The 21,304-nt window shown below is 49.4% G+C and overlaps 1 protein-coding gene across 4 annotated transcripts in view; it reads right to left on the bottom strand.

The window, feature by feature from the left end:
• The window catches only part of ACACA (acetyl-CoA carboxylase alpha), a 98,000-nt gene that overhangs the window by 13,611 nt on the left and 63,085 nt on the right, over window positions 1-21,304 (bottom strand). For all 4 annotated transcript variants that reach the window (XM_084219352.1, XM_084219353.1, XM_084219354.1 and 1 more), the window contains 9 exons: window positions 19,067-19,336; window positions 18,041-18,138; window positions 17,472-17,592; window positions 16,889-16,999; window positions 6,936-7,079; window positions 6,711-6,831; window positions 5,012-5,108; window positions 3,569-3,665; window positions 2,810-2,945 (listed from right to left, as the gene is read on the bottom strand). In XM_084219352.1, the coding sequence (XP_084075478.1) occupies window positions 2,810-2,945; window positions 3,569-3,665; window positions 5,012-5,108; window positions 6,711-6,831; window positions 6,936-7,079; window positions 16,889-16,999; window positions 17,472-17,592; window positions 18,041-18,138; window positions 19,067-19,336 (1,195 nt within the window). The remainder of the gene's footprint in view (window positions 1-2,809; window positions 2,946-3,568; window positions 3,666-5,011; window positions 5,109-6,710; window positions 6,832-6,935; window positions 7,080-16,888; window positions 17,000-17,471; window positions 17,593-18,040; window positions 18,139-19,066; window positions 19,337-21,304) is intronic.

Genomic DNA, 21,304 nt, shown 5'->3' with positions numbered 1-21,304 from the left:
TTAAGCATTAACATGAACATAATTAAGCAATTAACTCTTTGGGAAGCACTCTTTCATATTATATATATATATATATATATATATGTACAAACAAATATATATAAATACATATTAGTTCCACAGGCACTGACAGGATCTCTCCATTTCATTTCCAAGGTCATTGCCCAAACACCCAAGAAAAGGAATTTCATGTTATTTAAGAGGTATCAAATGCTGACAAAAGGAAGAACAATTTATTCCCTCTAATTGGGAATAAACATAAATCCCAGCAGAGACAGTGAGGAGTGGGAACCAAACAAAACTCCAACCTTTCCCTTTGTCCTGAGCACAGAAAAAGACTCAAAAGGGGTGACAAATTTATTACTAATTATACAATTATTTTATTATGTAGTGCTAGTAATAAACCACTTGAAGCACTTTCAGCTAATTCTAGTGTTAAGAAAATAATTGCTTGATTCAAATTATTTTAACTGAATTAATTCTTTGCTAGACATTTTTTACTAGTGCTACATAATAAAATAATTGTGTAATTAGCAATACATTTTTCACTCCTGCCACGGGTGTATATTTTACTCAGGTGAAGTGCAGAGAAGAGCAGCACTAATTATTTGAATAGGGCAGAGGGAGGAGAGGCAGAGGAACTGGGGGGAACCTGATGCTTTCTCAGAGCTCCAAACCCCCTCAGGTCTGCCAGGTGTGACCAGGAAGGGATTTCACTTCCCAGGGGCCAGCAGGTGCTCAGGGGATCCTTTGGGACCAGCCTGGCAGGAGTGGGAACCTCCCCTGCCTGCCTCTGCTCCCTCTGGGGATGCCCCAGCAGCCCTGGCTCCCAGGAAAGAACTGATGAAACCCCAACGTTTGTCATTAAACAGAACCAGGCGCTGGCTGCTTTGCACACCCCTTTTCACCAAGGCTGGAGACACCCAGCTGTGCTGCAAACCCTGCTGAGGAGCACTCTCCTCCCTGACTGCCCCTGCCAAGGGGTCCCCACGGCGCTCCAGGCCAAAATTCCTGCTTTAATTTAAACCTCAGCCCAACCTGAGCAGCCTGGCCTGCTGAGAGGCGTCCCTGTGGCAGCAGGTTGGAATGAGGCGACCTTCAGGTGGGACTCCCTCCCACCCCAAACCAGTCTGGAGCTCCATGAGCAGGGCAGAGATGCTGCAGGATGGCCCAGGGGAGCAGAGGGGCTCTGCAGAGGGTGGGCAGGGCACAGGGTGGGCTCATTTGCAGAGCTCTGTCCCCTTCTCTGCTGCCCTGAGCCCTGTCCCCACCCCACAGGGACACACAGCCCGCTGCTGTGGGGGTAAATCCTGGCACTCAGAGCCCTCCCTGCCCCTCTGGAGCTGGAACAGATGGGACTTGAAGACAACACTGCCCAAGACATCCCCTCAACCCACCCCACCCAGCCCCAGCACCCAGCCAGCCCAGCTCCAGCCTCTTCCCTCCCGGAATGATTTTCCCTTTATGTGATTGTTGTTTAGGCTCTGTCCTGGGCAGGAGTGAGCAGTGGAACCTGAGCCCCCCCAGGGGAGCAGGGCTCCGTGGGGAGGGGGATTTGCCTCTGCTCCCCCTGCTGCAGGCAGACCCTGGTGCTCATTTCCAGGGAATTTCACGCTCGGTGTCTCCCCGCCGTGGGTCAGCGCTGCCTCGCCCAAATCAAGCCCAAATCAAGCCCTGCCAAATGGCTCCTCCAGTGGAATATTCCAGCCAGTTTTTCATCATTTCATCCTGCATTATGTTCAGGAGCCTTCTGGCCACGGAGAGAGCTCGTTGGGGAAAGCACCACCACCAGAGCTGCCTTTATTTGGGGCGTTATTTATTTATTTTGCAGCAGGAATTAGACCTCCCAGGCTGACTAGGAAAGAAGGGGTTTAATTTTTTCCCTCTTTTTTTTTCTTTTCCTCCCCCTTCGCTAATGTCAATTTTCAGCATAGCAAGAGCTGTCTCTAATCTTTTCCTACTCATTACACACAATTTTGGAGTCATTTTACCCACAGTGCAGTCGGCTCCTGGCAGTGTGTTTGTGTGCACTGAGGGGTGGCATAATTGTTTATTTTCCCTCCCTGCATAATCCCCAGCCAGCACTGAAACCAAAACTGCAAACAACTCCCCAAGGGACCCCGAGAGTGTCAGGAGACACCAGCAGCAAGCAGGAGGCTGGAAAATGCAAGGAGCAAGGTGCAAACTGCAATGGCTCTGTCCTTCCCTCCTCCTGCTGCCAGCTGGCTGGAATAACTTGGGATATGCAATATAAATATTAACATCCTTGTGCTGCCTGTTCCACCCAGCCCCAAAGCTAAAACTCTATTTCTGAGGAACCCAGCAAGGCCAGACCTGACATTTTAAGGTAAAACAATATTTAAGGACTAAATAAGGTAAATAAATAAGCTAAAATTACATCAACAACTTCCTATGAGTTGTGTGGCTGGGAAAGTAACTCATGTAGGGGTGCAGAAGCAGCACACGGAGCAGAGTCCACCCTGAAAGGCAATGAGTGTTTTCCAGAGGAAAGAATTTTGCCCTCTTTTGCCACCTCCCACCTTTGCCTCTGCAAACTCCAAGGCTCTGCCTCGTGCCCAGCTGAGGAGCCAGCAGAGCCCAGCAGCCCCTGCCACCCTGAGAGCTCCAGTGCTCCTGTAACCTCCCTCACACAGGTAAGAGGCCCTGATCCAATCTTTCACTTCCAATTTTATAGTCTCAATCTCACATCCTTGGCACTTCACAACATTTCAAGCAGCACTCTGTGGTGCTCTGAGCAGCCAAGACAGAGCCCAGAGCAGCCCCAGGACAGCTCCAAAGTGCTGCTTACCTTTCATTCCCCCAGAGAAGCCTCTCCAGTTGGCAAAGACCATCAGGGGCAGCCCTTCCCTGTTGAAATCCTTGATTGCCTCGGCTGTTTTGAAGGCAGAGTCAGGGAACCACACCTGCCCAGCCTGCTGGATTATCTGGTGGGAAGAAAAATCCACTGTCAGGCCTTGAAGCACATTAATGTAAGAGTTAAAACACAGAAAAACCATCAGGAGCTGTGATGTGGGATAAACAACGAGGAACATGGCAGGTGAAATGTGTGGGATCTGCTTGGCCATAGGAAAACTGGGACAATCTTTTTGTCACCAACTTCAACAGCAGCATTCCCATTAATTCAGCTAAGAAAAGAGAGTATGGACAGCCTGACACTGTGATGCTGTAAGGAGGGGAAGGAGAAGAGAAAGAAAAGGACACGGAGAGGAGAAAGCCCTGGCGAGATGAAGCAGGGCCAGGGCTGTGAAATCAGGCAGGGCAACAGCAAAATGTCAGAGCAGGAAGGTCACAGAGCACTCCAGTCACAGCAAGAGAGCAGGGAGGGATTTTTGCTTGTCACAGCTCCTGGGCCCTGATCCCTGATCCCTGCCCTGAGTCCTGAGGGAAGCAGGACTGCTGGGAATTCCTAGGTAAGGAATGGTCACACAGCAGTCAGCTCCCCAGGAACACCTGCACATGGGGACCGCACCTGGGGACAGGAGGGGACCCCACTGGACAGGGCTCCCTGCAGGGGACACACAGGGACAGGGGCACAGGGCCCACCCACCTTGGCCTCTGAGTCCAGGTTTGCAGGATCAGCAGGAATGCTGAGCTCCACCGTCCTCGTTTCCACGGCAACCACTCCTACAGGTATTCCTCCCAGCCTGCAAACAGGTGAGACACTGAGATTCCCACTCCTGCTTCACACCAAACACCCAGGGGAGACAAGGAACAGGAGCAGAGTTGTGGCCTTTTAAAGAGCTGAGGCATGAGGCTGGAGAGGTCACAGCTCTCAAAGTAAAATCTATTCCAAAAATGAGCACATTCCTCTCTAAAAGTCAAAGAGAATAAACCAAACCCAGATTTTGAACGGTAAATCTGTGTATCCACAACCCTTCCCCTGCCCTCACCCAGATTTTGGTACTGGTGGTCTTGACCATGAAAAAATCAGAGAATCCCAGAAGAGGCTGGGAGGGACTTTAAAGAATTACTGCTGCAGGGTGACTGCCAGCAGGGCAGGGAGCAGGGACAGAGGGATGGGCAGGAGAGCTGGCACCAGGGGGGATGTCAGCTCTGCCTCCCAGAGCATCCAGCCCTGCTGCACACAAAAGCCACGGAAGCCACGCTGCCAGGACAGTCCCAGCAGAGCCCCCTCTCCCTCCCCAAGCAGCCTGAGCTGATGACACACACAGGGAAGAGACAGGGCCCATGTGCACTGAGGGGCTGAAATATTCCCATTCCCTGTGATGAAGAGGCTGCTGGAACCCCATAATTGCAGAAGCCGTCCTAAATCGGTAACTTATAACTTCTGTATTAGGGCCCATGTGACCTAATAAAGAACATCTTTATCCAAGTATTACAGTTATTTATTGAACTTGAAAACAGCTCAAAACAACTTCTGTTTTCCATAATACTTCATATAAATTTTATCAGGCTAGCACATGAAGATGCTACATCTTGTTTTATAGTGTGTCCCCGGACAAGTTGCCATAGAATAATAAAAGACAATTTACAGCCAACAGCACACATATTCCAAACATACATACAAGAGATGAGTTTTGGCAGCACTTACAGTAACAATCCCAGAAGAATACATTCATATTTGTTTTTTTCAAAGTGCCACTGCTTTTGAAAGGAGTCTGTTTCATTTGTGTTATACATCCCTGCTGTGTGAGAGTCCAAAGCCACTTGGAATTTGTCAGAAGAAAGGAACTGCAAGTGAAGCTGAGCATGGACAGAGAGCTTCTGGCTTTGCCAAATCATTGATTTCCACCCCTGGCACACTGCTTGGCCTGGAAGCCTTTAAATTATAGAATTATAGAGCCATGGAATGGGTTGGAAGGGACCTTAAAGGTCATCTCATCCCTTTCTTTTCAACTCCTTCTATAAAATATATATATATAGACACACAGAGAATGAAATACGCACAGGAATGTTGTGTTCTAGAGAAATGCAAAGCACAACCCAAATTTGATTTCAACAATTGCCTAAAACACATCTCAGAACTTACCTTGCTCTGCCCACCACGACTGTCTGTGCCCAGGGCTGCATGATCTCCATGAAGGAGCCATGGTCGAAGAACCCGCTCAGCCACTGCCCTTTCTGATCTAAAGGGAAGGGAAAAAAGGGAAAAATCAAAGGAGGAAGGAGAGAGGGAAGAAAGAAAACAGAATATCAAAGCAACAAATCAAACTTGCTTAAAAATGCCAGCTGGAGAACATGGCACTGTCTTTTTATTTATTTAATTTTAAATAGATGACAATACAAGGGAACATTAGACAGCTGAGCATTTGTCTGCCTTCAGCCATCATGTCTTATTTCATTTCCTAGTCTGCATAAAGACAGCAATTTATCAGCAAAAGCATCATTTATTGTTAAACGATGGGGTTCGGAGAGCAGAGGGACTTCCCTGCTTTTAAATAAATAACTCTGCTTTTTTCAAGACTACAAACATTTGTCAAAAGGCAGTAAAGTCATTAAAGATGGTTTTCAACACATCTATTTCTATTTTAAAACTTATCTCATATTCTTCTCTTGATCCTGCCTAATCTTTCTTTGAAAGAAGGAATGCTGCAGAAACCCAAGAACTAAATATGAAAATTTCAATGATATTTCAGAGTCAGTTACAGAAACCACAATTCTGTGGGGCAGCTGCTGTGCACTGGGGTTTTGGGAAGCTCTGCACAAAAATAACCCACAAAAAAATCCCCCCAAAACCCCAAATCCCTCCCAGCTTCACCCCTTGGCACAGAGCTCCCGAGGAACTCTTTCCTCTGCGCGAGCACCTCTGCTTCTGCAAACCCAAGTCCAAAACCAATTAAAAACTGGAGATCCGAGCATGCTAACCTCTGCTGACTTAAACAGGATGGAGAGTGTTTTATCAAGCCCAAACTTGTAATTACTGTGTTCTACATTCCTTGCCTCTGTGGCCCCACTGTAAAATGTGACCATCCATTTCAGAATTATCTCTTTATCGCGAGCCCAAAGCAGATCGTTGAGATTCTGGCCTCGTGTCGGGCGTCAGTTTGAAGAATATCACGGCAATATCTCCTCTAATAAATGGCTTTAACTTTTCACCTAGGAGATATCTGCTTTAACTTATCACAGGGAATCATCTGCTTTCCTTAACGCTTCCACTAAATTAAAATCTGAAGTCACTCGATTTGGAAGCCGGCGTTTGCGGCACCCGGACAGCTGGATGAATTGCTTGAGAGATGATGAAAAAATATTATCCAAAACCAGAAAACTTAGTTTATCACAAATCTCATTTTAGCCCCCCAAACTCATTAATAACAGCAGGAGTAATGGTCATCCAGTTTGCAGCTTGTACCTACACAAGGCTGCACAAGCCCAGTGGTGCCAACACAACAAGTCCCCAAGATCTGCAGGAATATTGTGACTCCTTTAACATACAGACCCTCTGTGGATGGACTTTCCCCTAAATCATAAAAAAAATTCATAGAAGTGCCTATTCTCAGTAAATAGATCATCTGCAAAAGTATGGTGTCCTTGAGCACTCACGATTTACATGCTTTTAGGCATTATTTATAAATAATATTATTGGTTAATATTATAATATGTAAATATTTATATATTCTAGCCATATTGCTCAGAACTAATTACTTTACAGAATGTGAAATACATTTGGGCAGCAGACATTTGGCAAACAGCCTTGAAACAAGAAGAGTTGCAGCATCTCCTGGCCATACTTGGGTTGGGGCGTCCAGCCAGCATCCAGCGAGGGTCGTAGGGGGTCTTGGTGGGAACAAAGTCAATGGTTCTGTCTATGGGATCCTTGGCTTTCAGGATGGGCACAGGGCTGTGGATATTCTAAGGGAAAAAGGAAAACGCAGAAGGAAGTGAGAGCCCCATTCCCAAAACCCTGCCAACACAGCAGACAGTGGCACCTCGGACCTGGCAGGCCCAGGAATTACCTTTGGCATGTAGGAAAGCCACTGCAGAATGGTGTAGACTCCTTCAAAGTCATCACACACAGTGTCATGTGTCACCCCGTTGTTGTGCATGATCTGGATCCCTCCCAGCTGGTTGTTGGAGGTGTAAACTTCCCGTCCAAGCACCTGGGGAAGGAGAAATGGGAAAGCCATCAGTGCTGGGATGTGAGCAGGAGGTGTTGGCCAAGGAGGCACACACAAACCCAGCCCTGCAGCACCTCAGCATCACCTGGACAAGGAAAGGATGGAGCAAACCTCTCCCAACACAGCCTCCCAAGCCCTGTGTGCAGGTAAGAGCTGCTGAACAGTGATCCCCAGTGAACAGAGGGCAGGGGTGGGTGGGATATTGGGAAGGAATTGTTTCCTGGGAGGGTGGGGAGGCCCTGGCACAGGGGGCCCAGAGAAGCTGTGGATCCCTGGAAGTCTCCAAGGCCAGGTTGGACTGGGCTCGGATAATGGACGGTGTCCCTGCCCATGGCAGGGTATGGAATTGGATCTTTAAGGTTCCTCCGAGCCCAAACCATTCTGGATTCTATGATCCCCAAGGGGAATGATACCAGTGGGGAAACTGAGGCAGTTTTCCCCCTCGCCCTCCCCAAGAGGCAGTGTGACCAAAGCTCCTGAGTCCTGAGCCCAGCTCAGCTCACTAATCCCAAACTGCTCCAAGAAGACTGTGGGTGGATGTATTTAAATGTAAAACTGGGGAGGGGGGAAACCCAGACAAAGGCCCAGCAGCTCCTTGGAGAGGCTGGCCAGAAGCAGGCTAGGGCTCCTCATTCTCTTGCACAGCTCCATCTCTAATCTGAGCCTGGGCAGCACAGCTCTTTTCTCATTCTCCTGCTGTCTCTTCCCATTTGCCCTCTCCCTGACTGATACACTGATCTCTCGGTCACTTGGCTTTCTGCTCCACTGACTCCATATTACTAATAACACCTCTGCCACGGCCAGTTTACCTCATGAAGGCAGGAGCACATCATTACAAAATAAACTCATAACTTTGACATTCCAGCAAATACACGCCGTTTGTTATTTTTATGGGTTGAGTCTTTCTAACAGAGGACATTACACACCTGCTTCATTTGGATCTTAAAAACCCCCTCAAACACACACCACCAGCCTGGCCTCCCCCAGACACCCAGCACAGCTCATTCTGGGGACAGAGGAGCTGGCAGATGCCAGCCAAGGTTTATGTACAGAAGAAACTGAGGCACAGATGTCACAAACCTAACCCCCAAATACAGAATTCAGGGTGTGTTCCAGCACAGGGATGTTCCTGGGTCTCCCTTCTGAGCTCCAACACCTTCCTCCTCCTCTAACGAAATCAGTGCCAAGCAAAGCCATGGTAGAGAAGACAGCAGCACAGATTTAGGTTCAAGGATAAGAAAAGCCCAGGCCTCCAGATGCCAGGCACAAGCCTAGCTAAATGCTTCCCCACAGAGGAAAACAAAAATAAAGAGGATTTAAACTCCCCTTCTCTGAACTAATGCAAAGGCAAGCACATGCAAAATGGGCCTCTGCTCCTGCTTATCTGGAGACACTGCAGACAGCTCAGGTTTAGCACTGCTGACAGGCAATGAAACAGCCTAATATACCACTGCTCTCACCCTTAAATCCCTTTTTGGAGATGCAGATAAACACACAGCTCCTTCTCCCGAGTGCTGCAGCCCTTCCAGCAGAGCCTGGGGCAGGGGGAGATCCCAGAGCAGGAGGGAGCTGGGGCAGAGGGTGCCCAGCTGCAGGGAAAAGCTGCTCTGAGGAGAGCTTGAGCTGGGATTTGGATGAGCTGGAAGTGCACAGGTGAGGAGAGGGAGCAGGTGAGAGGGGACACAATCCCCAGCCTGGCACTGGGCACTCAGGGGGTTCGGGAGGATCATGGAACCCGAGAATGGTCTGGGTGGAAAGGGACCCTCAACTCTTCCCATGAAGGAATTCTTCCTCGTGTCCAACCTGAACTCCCCTGACAGAGCCTGAGGCCATTTCCTCTTGTGCTGCCACTTGTTACCTTGGAGAAGACTTCCAAAACATTCCAAAATACTTGGGCAGTGTTGCCAACACTGAGTTCACCAGATCTTCAAAAAACCCATTGGGAAAGCACATTTCTTGTTATTTCAGAGGATCTTCTGGCAAGCACGAGCAGAGCCAGGATTCTAACAGCCTCTGAAGGATGGTCCTCAACAGGTTCATAGGCCCATCGTGTGCATATTGATAATCCTCCAGCACTCCAACCCATGCTGAGCAGCTGCTTTCTCCTCTCAGAACCTGAGCTGCTGGAGAGTTGGGACTTTCCCTGCAAAGCTGGGCTGGCTGAGGGCTGGGTTGGCTCATCTGTTTCACCCAGGATGAAAGATCTGAAAACATGACAGCTTGGAGGGCTTGAATGGGAATCATTATGTAACATAAGTGCTGTTATTATTCCAAGCATATCATGTGTTCATATCAAATCTAAGTGCCAGATTTTTATCCAAATAATTTCAATAATTGCAATTCCCATCCCACAATTTATATTGTCTGCCAGAAACACGAAGCAGAAGAGGCATATGCACGTCCTATAAATAGCCTATTTTTCATAAACAGGCAGAAATGATGGGAATGAATGTCTCATCAGAAAAAAATGTAGGAACACAATGCAGGAACTTCAAACCTGACTGCTATTATGTGCAGTCAAGCCTCAGCAGAGCTCAGCGCTCATTTCCAGCTCTTCCCCCACACGGATCATGCATTAGAGGGGGAAAAGCAGCAAGAGGGAAGAGAGCCCAGCTGAGCAGAGAGCCCTGCCCGAATGCACAGCCCCGTGCCTGGCAGGGGGAGCACAGACAGCTCCTCTCTGCCCTTCCTGCATTGCTAATCCCTGACTCCGTGCAGTTCCTGCACTCGGAATTTACGAGCGTGCGGTGGGGGACCCTTCTGACTTGGGAACAGATTGGCTCGGTCTAATGCTTGGAGATTATTAAAGGCAGAGCTATACTCCACTATCAAGTCTACAGATCTTTTATTTAGAAGATATGGTGCTCTAAATGCACAAAGAGCTCCCTGTCACCTTCACATTAAAGCCCCTAGTGCCTGGTAAATGGAATTATATAGCTGTCATCTCCTTTCCCCAAAGTTTTAAGAGTACAATGGGCTCATTTTTTCCCACTCCATCCCAGCTTCAGAACTAAGAGACCTACTTTGTATTGATTTAGAGTCTCGGAAATAAATAAACCTGCTTCTCCAATGTGATTCACAAGAAATTCATGATACACTATTGCATGATATATTTCAAGCTGCAGCTCCGGCTCTTTTTTCCCTTTGGTGAGTGATGGGGGAGGTGGGAGCTGGGGGGAGGTGGGGAGCTGACAGCCTGATGGTTATTGGGGATGGCTCCTGACTGCAAATCCACAGGCAGGTCCTGCTGGTGGAGTCTTTCCCTGCTTCCATTTGGTGAGATCAGAGTGGGAAGGGGCAAAGAAGCAATTGCACTTCACCTGGCAGGGAGCAGGGCAAGGTGCAGCGGGGTGCACGTGGAGCTGCAGCTCCTGCTGGAGGGCCCAGCCCTCCCCACAGACACAGAGGGAGCAGGGCTCCACAGCTGGTCACACACATGACACGTTCTGTCTGTCTGTCTGCAGCATCACCCATTTTTGGTGGAAAGGTTTTCCCACCTTGCGGTTAGTGAGGAGGATTTGGGAAAATTTCTGGGTTGCAGCAGAAAAATCAAGTTTTGCAATCTTGAGAACTGAACTACAAACTTGAGATCAGAGAGGCTCCAAATGACCTCTAAAATACTTGCTGTACGTATTAAAAATAAAAATTAATTTGGGGAAAAATCAGCTGGGAAATAAACACTGCACAACTTTTCATTCGACCCCAAAAATTCCTAAGGAGAAGCTCATCCAAACTGATACTTTTTTCTTGAAGAGCTCCAGTTTCAGTGAAGTGGCATTTCCAAATGAAAAATGTCTTGTCAAAACCCTCATGCCCCTCTCTCCTCTCCCTGCGTGTGTTTTGCTCAAGGTCACTCCCTCAGTCAGTGGTAAATCAAAAGGACTCAATACACTTTGCAAACTAAAATTACAGCCCCTATTCTGCATGGTGCCAACACCCATAAATCCCACCTGTCTCAGCCAGGGGTTCCCTAATCTAGATATGAACCCCATAAACAATATTAATGGTTGTCTCCAACGTAAAGATCTTGGTCATTTTCTGTGTCACCTTCTGGACCCCAGAGAACCTTCTGGAACCTGTTAGTCAGAGACCCTCGGGGCACAGGCTGCAGTGCAGGGACCTCTTCACCAGGACAGTGAAACTCTGAACACTTTGCAGTGTGAGTTTAGGTTTAGTCATGAGAAATGCTGCAATTCTCCAGTGCTGTTCCCACCACGTGTCCAGAATCACAGGGAATTCCTACAAAAAACACTCCAGGCTGATCACCCCAACGTCCCCCTGGGGACAGCCCAAGAGGGATGGTCAGGACCAAAAATTCTGGGTTATGTTTGCTCCTGTGGAACATTAGGGAGCTGAGTTAATGCTCCAGTGAGAACACAGCCTGCAGGATCCCCAGGAGCTGGGACACAGACCTGGGGAAGAGATTTGGACAGGCAGAATATGGGCCATGATGGTAAACTCCTGTTTAGCAGAATTGAACACACACAGAGCCCCCACACACAAAGATAAACTGAGCAAGATCTGTATTAAAAATGATAGAAGGAGGGAGAATAAAAAAAGTCAACAGAAATCTATTAGACTTTCTTCCCTAAGCAAACACCAAGGGACTGATAATGGCATGCCTGGAACGTAAATTGTCTCTAATGGGAACAATACACAAATATCACCACTTAAAGAAAGGCAATTAAAACAAAAATGCAGCCACGGAGGGTGGTGGTTGTTTATCTGCACTGAGGCCAGGCATCCATCCTGCTTGCATCCCCTGCTGCACACAGAGCCAGGACCTGTGTGCCACCAGCAGTGCCACCAGCCACACCCCTGCAGCACCTGCAGCCTCCCATGGCAGGGAAGAGAGGAGTGAGCCTGGCTTTGCTGGCTCTGGGCCATGGTGACCACACCAGGGACACCTCCAGCAGCACCTGGCAGCTCTGGGGGCTGGAGAACACAACCTCCCCCCTGAGCCCACCCCTGTTCTCAGCACTCCACGGCCACAAGCGCCCAGGGCAGAGCAGAGGGGCCTGTCCTGCTTCCCAGGACTGGGATAACCTTGGGCAGCTCCAACCTCCACACAAGGAACCAACACTCAGTGCTGGTGAGTGTTGATCTCTGGCTGACATTTCCCACCCCTCCTTGCTTAGCATTCTCCAACACCCTGCACCCATACAGATCTCCCAACAGTCCTGCTGTGCCACTACAGAATGATTCATATCATGCATTAATAATTATAATGCTCCTTTGAATGACAGGGCTGGCACTTGCTGCTCTAACTCACATGATTGCTCTCACATGATTGCTTTGATCTAATCCCAGGACTGGAGTCATCTTGAGCAGATACTGAGCTATCCCTGCCTTGAATCTCCAAAAAAAAAAAAATTTTAAAAAAAGAGCTTTCCACAGTACAAACCCCAAAGAGCATTAGGCTCACAGGGCTTTTATTTATTTTTGCAGATTGTGAAATTGAAGGGTAAATATTACTGTTGGCAATCACTCCCCAGCCTGTGTGAGCCTCCTGTTCCTCCCTGAGCTCCTCCAGGGAGCCTGAGAGCTGCCCAGACCTCTCTCACATGGGCACAGCCCCCTGAGCAGCCCTGACCTATTGTCTCATCCTGTTCTGTGAATCCCAGAGCATCCAGAAAGTTCTGCAGCACAATTCAGGACAGAATCACAAACACAAAGATATTCTCTTCTGGCCTCATGCAAAGGAATCCAACAAGACCAAACAACACTTTTTGACCCGTTCTGGTCAAAAATGCCACCCCATGACCAGGCAGGGAAATGAAGCCCAAAGTGCTGAACTATGCCTTGAATGTTTCATATTTTAGTTTCTGATCCCTCATCTTCCCTGCAGACTCCTGGCAGGTGGGACTTGTCCAGCTCACCCTTGGTGCTCTGAGCAAACCATGGGGAGCACAGGGCAAGTTAAGACCAGAGAGTTTGGGGGAAAATAGAGCTAAAAAAGGACTGAAACAAACCAGTGCTGGTCAGAATTCTGTCACCTCTGACAGCTTTGGGGCAGCTCTTCATCACCATCACAAAATGAACTCTCTGAGAGCCTGGTTGAACATCCACATAACAAACTGATGGGAATGCTGCTAGGAGCAGTTCCTGAAAGTCTCAGCTGAACCTGGCTTCCCTTAGGAAGAGCCTAGAACACCTATCTGCAGGGAAAATGTGACTGAAAGCCACTATTTGTTTCCATTAACACAACAGTCTTCAAGACAGGATTTCTTTTAAACACAAAAGACAAGGAGGAGCAAACTGATTAAAAATAGGTCAGCAGCAGACCCTGGAACATCCTTGGGAGGGCTGAAATGGAATGTAGCCCTGGAAGCATGAAGCACATGAGCAGTGCAGGAACTGGGAATGCCAGGCTCTTTGGTCTTACTTCCATCAAAAAGAAAACCCACGGAAATGGAGGTGCTGGTGCAGGGCACAGCACGTCACATCTGAAATCACCCCGTGCTCAGGTTATCACAAGGGAAGGGAGGGAGGGAGGAAGAAGAGGAGGAAGGTTTGGGGGTAGAAAAAGGGGGAGGCAGGGGAAGTTTAAAAAAAAATAAAAATCTCTGCCTCAGCAAAAGTTTTCATTAAAATTTTAGACAAATGATCTCTGTGTCCTTCTCCCATGCTGCCTGGGGCTCCATGCTATTTCTATGCAAATAACAACCTCGTGGTTTATATCTTATTATTTCCACCGGAGCTGCGGCGACATGACCCGAGACGTGTGCGAGGTAGAGACAGCGACAGAGAGAGAGGGAGAGAAAGAGAGGGAAGGGAGGGAGGGAGATGGAGTGGCTGCTCGCTGAAGTGTGAAAAAATATTGTCAGGAGTGAGCAGCAAGAACAAAAAAAAAAAAAGGGAAAAAAAAAAGAAAAAATTGCAGGGATAACGTGTTTATTTCAGCCCCTCTCCCCATGTGAACCAGCATCTTTTAAAATTCATTGGGCATCAGGCGATCATGCACAATCCATCTGCTTTCACTTTATCATTTGCATTTCATGCCTCCTGGCTTTTGATGTGCTGATACTTTGATGCAGTCAGGAGACGCGCATTATCATTATTTCAATTTGCAGGGGGGTCAGCGGGCTCGGCACAGGCGCGGCACACGCTCACCCGGAGCAGGGAAATGGCATCCCCACCCCTCCATCCACCCCCTGCTGAAATGCACTGGGGAGACAAAAGGGGCCAGCTGAAACACGGCCCCGTGTGCCCCGTGCTGGCACCGGGAGCACGGCACCTTCACCTGGGCATGGGGACAAAGACAGCTCCACCAGGGAAACCCGCACAGCCTGGTGCACTCCAGGCTGGGCAGGGGCTGGAGGTGCTTTAAGCCAGCTGTGTCCCCAGGATGTGCCCCTGTGCTCACCAAGCCCAGAAGCCACTAGTGACACTGACCTTGAGCTCATCATCTGAGTTAGAGGTCACCCCTGGCTTTGGCAGCTGGACCTTTCCCTCTACACCTAAACCCTCAGGCTGCTTTTCCATAATGATAATGAACAAGACCAGCAACAGCTCTGGCTGCACATAATGTTTGTCACCATTCCCCTCTGCTCCCTTTGTAAATTAGAAAGAATCCAGCGTTTCACAGGGAAAAAAAATAAAATTAAACAACTTCCCAGAAAGCCCTGCCTGCTCTCTGAAAGCCCAATTGTCTCCATTGCTGCAGAACAGTTTTGTGCTGCACGTTCTGCTGGCGGAGAGGAGACATTTTGAAGATGTGTTTGCAGACACAGAAAGTGTCAGCTTTGTCCTGCACCCTCTAGGAACACACACATGTCAAAGTCAGCAATGGAAAAACCGTCCCAGATCTCTGGCACCTAGCTGGGAGAAGCTAAAGGCGGCGGTTTCCACGCATGTATCCCTGTCTCAGCCATCAGCCCCCGCCAGCCCTGACTCCCCACCTCCTCCCAGGGAATGAGCAGCACCGAGGCTGACTCACTGCACACAGAACAGCCACAACAGGCTTCCCTTTCTGGAGCCTCAGCCCTGGGAATGAGCAGGAACACATCACACCCCCCACCCAAACAGCCTCTGTGCTCCTGCAAGGGGACACTTTGCACAACTGGCCCCTGGCTGGCACTGACCACATCTCTGGCCCCAAAAAATTCAAAGTGGCCCTCTAAATCCCAGGGACAAGTGTTTAACAGGTTTCAGGGAGCATGGGGTGAGCCTGAAGGCACTGCATGGCAGGAGGATGCCAATGGATCAGCATCCACTGCTTGTTCCAGATCCTCCAGAGGATCAGCCAGAGCTCAGACATTCCAGGCTAGCCCTGGACACCAGCTCCCTACTTCAAACACACTTCTGGGACACAACTGCAGCTGGATCCCTCCAAGAAGCCCTGAGCAGAGCTGCAGGCACTGGAAACTGAGGATCCTCTGAAGCAGCAGCTATCACACACACCAGGAGTGAGTGGGACTCCCACTGTTCAAGGGCAGGTGAACACTGCTGGGAAAGCTGGAGAGGATGCAACAGGTTCCTCCCTCACCTTTAGGCAGGTAGAGGTTCAGAGCTGACACAAACATACCAACATCCCAACAGAGCAGGGAGGAGGGAAAGTGACACACGGGATGGTTGAGCCCACTGAAATTCTCAGGATGGGATAAATCCCCCCAGGAAGCAGCTCCTTCTGCCTGCGCCTGCTGGCAGAGGTCAGGTGCTTAATTCACTCCATACCCTTAATTCTGAAGGGCCTAAAATTTAGGGAGATGAATGCAGTCCTGTGAAAGCAGGCACTGAGTGCAGGGGCAGGGAGTGCAGCTAAAGCTGGAAGAGGGGGAGAGATGAACAGCCTGGCCCTGCCATCTGGGAAACTCTGCAGGGCCCCGAGCCCCAGCAAGTGACAGCTGGAACCAGGCAACTCACTGCACTCCAGCAAGCACTAAACTGACTCAATTTCTTTTTAAAGGCTGGATCTTCAAATGCCTCTTTTCCTCCCATTGATGCAGGTGTGTGTGATGTGTGTAAGAGATCTAACTGAGGGTGCTGCAGCCTAGAGTTGATAGGATCAATGCTTCATTTTCTGCAGAGCCCCCTTTATTCAGGAGAATAATTCAACAAGAGCCTGTTTTCCTTTATCTCCCATTGTCAGGCAGGCACTCCTGGAAACACAGCTTGCCATGGAGTACAGGCACCCCAGGTGCTGAGAGTGCCTGAGAACAAAGCTGCTCGATGGGGAAGGGCACTCACAGCACACAGCCCCAACTCCAGGGAAACAAAGCCCTCAGGGACAGCCATGGAGCAGAGTGGGCTGGAGCCTGTCTGCGCCAGGCAAGGAGCTGCAGCCTGTGGCATTAATGGGCTTGGGGCAGCAAGGGAGAAAATCTGCCTCTGGAGTGGGGAAAAAAACCAGAGCCACTTCAGCAGTGAAGCTCTAAGTTTTCTTGATAACATCCCCAGTTACTCCTCCTGTCCCCACAGCTGAGATTTCCAGCAGGAGATCTCGCTCCCAGCCTGGAAAATCACCATCCAAGCTCCTCAGGCTCAGTGCTCCCCAGAACTAACACAGTGCTGGGGCTGGCTGGAAATCAGGAAACTCTGGGCAATGTATTTTGGAACCTCCAGCCCCCGGGAGCAGCCCTGGCTGCCCTCAGAGCCCTCAGAGGGCGGCAGGAGGCGCCGCCTTGGATTCCCCTCACAGCCCTCGGAGGGCGGCAGGAGGCGCCCCTGGGATTCCCCTCACAGCCTCTGTGGGAAGCTGCTTCTCCTCCTCCGACCCTCAGCACCCCGTGAGCAGCCCCAGCTCCCCCCTGAGGGCTCTGGGGGCTGAGGTGCCACCCGGAGGGACCCACCTTGTTGAGGGCCCCGCAGCCCGTGAGGATGATGTGCGAGTTCTCCACCTGGATGGTTCTCTGGCCCAGCCGCACGATGTAGGCCCCGATCCCGATCGCCCGACACGTCACCTGGGAAGAAAGGAAAAAGAAAGGGAAAAAAACAAAACAAAAAAAAAACAACAGCATTGATTTCTGCCTCTCCACACAGCCCCAACCTATTGATTCAAACATTGAGATAAAACTAGGTGTGTTTGTGGTACAAGGCCATGAAATCTACTCTCGCTGGAAAATTCCAGAATCCGTTGCTTTGTGAAACACAGGATCGGAACATAAATGCATTTTATTAAAAAATAAAAAAAGAAAAAAGAGAAGCGGCAATTTTCAGACTGAGCAAATAGGAGGCCAAATGCCTGAAGTGTTTTAGATTGAGTGTGGAGGGGACCCGGCCCTGCACTGGTGCCAGGAGCATTGCTCAAAGCCCACAGGAGCCCATTTCCATCAGCCAGAAGGCTGATCCCAGATGGATGGCTGGGATATCATCACAGGACTTTTAGCTGAAACAGACAATACATTTGAAGAATAGAAAGCAGTGGGGGATTACCAAGCTGATGGTGATAACACTATCATAGGCTAAAGATGATTCTCCAGCAATCATGCCAGATGCTCTGAGGTTCTCTACTCCAAGCCCGTCCTCCTTGCCGATAATATCCGTTATCTTGTACCTGAGGGAGACACAGACAGCCTCTGAGTCACAAGGTCCAGTGATTTGCTGAATCAGTTTGCTACAAAGAAAATGAAAAGCGACTAAATATCATTAAGGTTCCAAGGAGAAATGTGCAGAAAGCCCGGGCCCATCCTGCAGCACCATGGAACCTTCCCACAGGAGCAGCACTGCAAGGGGAAAGGCCAAGGGAGAGGAAGGCCTGGGAAAAGCGTCCTGTCATTCCCACAGGGCCTGAGGAGCAGGCTGATTAATAGGAAAAAGGGAAAGAAAGGAAGGGAATGCAAACAAAGGGAAAGAGGAAAAGAACAAGGATTACAACGAGGCTCTCACCTTTTCTTCACTTCCTTCTTCCATGCTCCATCCCCTGTCCCTAGGGAATGCCCCAGCCGAGGACAAGGACATGCCATGCATGCCCCAAGCATGAACAGAAAGCTTTCCATTCCTACCTGGACTCTCCATTTTCCTCCACGTGTTCACAGTGAACAGAGTTCAGGGCACTGACTTTCTTATAGTCTTGAGGAGTCAGGTACAGGTATTTGTATCCCTGCAGGGAAAAACAGCTCATTCATCCCAGTCCCACCTCTAGCCCTTTCTTCATCCCCTGTAACCCCTTCCAGAAACAAACTTTCATAGGCACAGAATTAAATTCCACAGAGTGTTCTCTCAACACTGGAGCTGAGGCCAGTGAAAGCTGGGAATGGTGCAACATTTAGCTGGGAATGGTGCAACATTTAGCACTAACTCCTTCTAGATGCCAACCTGCTGCCTGGGAGACGGTAAAATCCTGTCACGGAATGGTCTGGGTTAGAAAAGATAGGGTTGCTCCCAGCTTCATCCAGCTTAGCACTGGACATTTCCAGTGTTCCACATCCAATACCAAGGAGAACCTTGGACGTGACACTCTGAAATATTTACCCCCATATTGTATTTCCAGGGACCCTTGTGGCAGGAAGGAAGGATGAACCTGACTCCATCAGAAGGCTAATTTGTTATTGTTATACTATATTATATTAAAGAATACTGTACTATACTAACTAAAGAATACAGAAAGGATATTTACACAATGCTAAAAAAGATAATCATGAAAACTCATGAATACTCATGGATAATCATGAAAACTCATGAATACTCGTGATAATCATGAAAACTTGTGACTTTCCAGAGTCTCGACACAGCTTGGCCCCGATTGGCCAATGAGTCAATATAACTCACAGCAGAGACAATCACCTGTGGGTAAACACTCTCTAAACACATTCCAAAGGAGCAAAACACAGGAGAAGCAAATGACATAACAATTGCTCTCCTTTTTCTCCGAGGCATCTCAGCCTCCCAGGAGAACAACCCCGGGCGAAGGGATGTTTCAGACCACGTGAATGCCACACAGCCCCACCTCTGCTAGAAGAGCTGCTGTCAGAACAAGCCTCCTGCGGGCTGCTGCAGCGTTTCCCCCCGTGGCCCCTGCTCCCCCTCACCTTGTAGGGGTTGTCGGGGTCCTCCCAGGCCACGTGGAACATGTGTCGGATCTCCTCGGCCAGCCCGATGCGCGCCCCGCTGTTGGCAGCCACGTAGATGCGGGGGATGCCCTGAGCCCGGGCCAGCTCCGAGGCCCTGAGGAACAGCATGTCCTCCTGGGGCCCGAAGGAGCCGATCTTGTAGGTGATGTCATTGCCTATGACAATGATATCCCGGCCCTCTGGGTACTCTGGCGTCTTCAGGGTCATCTTCCAGGCCACCATGCCGATCTGCAGCCCGAGAGCAGAGAACGGCACAAAATAAATGTTGTGTCTTCAAGGTGTGAGAGAAAGGAGTCACACAGGGATCATTTCTCTCGTTTGAAGAACTCTCTTGGACTTGGCACATTTTCCTGGGGATGACAGCAGCTCTGATGGGCTCTGCCAGTGCAAAGCACAGCTGGAAGCACTTGATCCTTCCCACATTTCTTGGAGCACGTTCTGCACTGCTCTCACCCCACCAGCACACTCACACTGGTTCTGCCTCTCCCCGTTCAGGGGTTTGTCACAGGTCCAACACATCCCTCTCACAGGGAGCTGTGCATTTCCTGTGCTCCTAGGGTGAGGTGGGATGTGGGGCTGCACAGCATTCCTGACCACCTGCTCAGCCTTCCCAGGTATCACCTCACACCCTCATCCCCCTCACCTAACCCTCATTTTAACCCCTTTTTTATTTCATTGCTATCTCAAATATCCTTCCATTTCTTCCTCTCTTCCCTTTTCCCTTCCCCAGCTTCACAGCAGCTCCATCCCAAACCCGCCTGGCTAAGCAACATTTTTCTTTCCCAAAAATCAGGGGCTGATCTCTGCTGGTCCATCTCCTGGAGGATCAGCAGCATCCCTCCCCTGCCTGCCCCATCCCTCAGCTCTCTGCTGGCCCATCTCCTGCAGGATCAGCAGCATCCCTCCCTCCCCTGCCTGCCCCATCCCTCAGCTCTCTGCTGGCCCATCTCCTGCAGGATCAGCAGCATCCCTCCCTCCCCTGCCTGCCCCATCCCTCAGCTCTCTGCTGGCCCATCTCCTGCAGGATCAGCAGCATCCCTCCCTCCCCTGCCTGCCCCATCCCTCAGGCAGCGCTCGGGGCTCGCAGTGCCATTAACAGATGGGAGCAGCAGCGTCCCTTGAAAGCCACATGCATCACCCAGTCCCCGCTTGCCCAAGGATCATAAGCCCTGAGTACACATTCCTCAAGCCGATTGCACATCCTCTGCAATCAGCAGGGCTGAGACTCTCATTGTGGAGCCTCGGAATTCTGGGCATGATGAACTAAAGCGGGAGGGGGAGAGGCAGCAGATAGATCTGTGCCATTTAATCCACATCCAAATGGCACAATACACAGCCCAGATCCAATCAGCATCTGCAATAAGATATGCCATAATAGGCTCATTAAAAAAAATAAAGAGGCAGAGGAATTAATCAAAGGGTCATTGGAAGTAAAGCAGGCAGCAATCCAAAAATATTACAGCCAGCTACTGGCAGATCCTTCCTTACATCTCCCCTTCCAAGAGCTGAGATTGCAAGTTAACAGAGTGTTTCAGTTCACCTTCTCCTTGGATTCCTCCACTCCTACTCCGACAAGTCGGAACAGAATAATCTTTTTGCCTCTGAACATTTGCAGACTTACAGTTCCACCTCAGAATCCAACTGCAGGGTTTGGAACAGAGAGATGCTGCAGCAGCTTCAAAGAAGGGAGCAAAAAATGCCTGAAAGATGTTTCCTTACAGCCACACTGACCCCATCAGCCAGGGCTGAGGAACCAGTGATGGACCAGGGAGTCCCCAGGGCTTATCCCACTCTCCATCCCACCCACAAGGATGTAAGAGATTTTCCTCACTTTCAGCAGCTTGATGATTTTTGACAGCACAGGAAACAGGCCAATTTAAGGCATTTCTTATTTAGAAAATTCAGATTGTAACAGAGGTGTTGAAATAGTTTCCTAACCCAAGGTCATGGGTCCTCTACACCAGTAAAGTCCCTTTTGCCAGTACTCACCAGTAGAACAGAAACAACCTAGCCAGTGCACAAACTCCTGAAAACAGTTTACAGCTGACAATTGTGGAGCAACCCTATATAATTTAGGAAAAAAAAAAATTAAAAGCGCACCACTATTAACTTGGGTGTCTTTTGCCTTCCCAATTCATCACATGTTTTGTGCCATTTATCCAGTAATAAAAGCCACGGGGATCTGCACAACTAAGG

The sequence above is a fragment of the Fringilla coelebs genome (assembly GCF_963513975.1).
Source record: "Fringilla coelebs genome assembly, chromosome: 20".
Lineage (NCBI taxonomy): Eukaryota > Metazoa > Chordata > Aves > Passeriformes > Fringillidae > Fringilla > Fringilla coelebs.
This window is presented reverse-complemented; position numbering and strand designations above follow the sequence as displayed.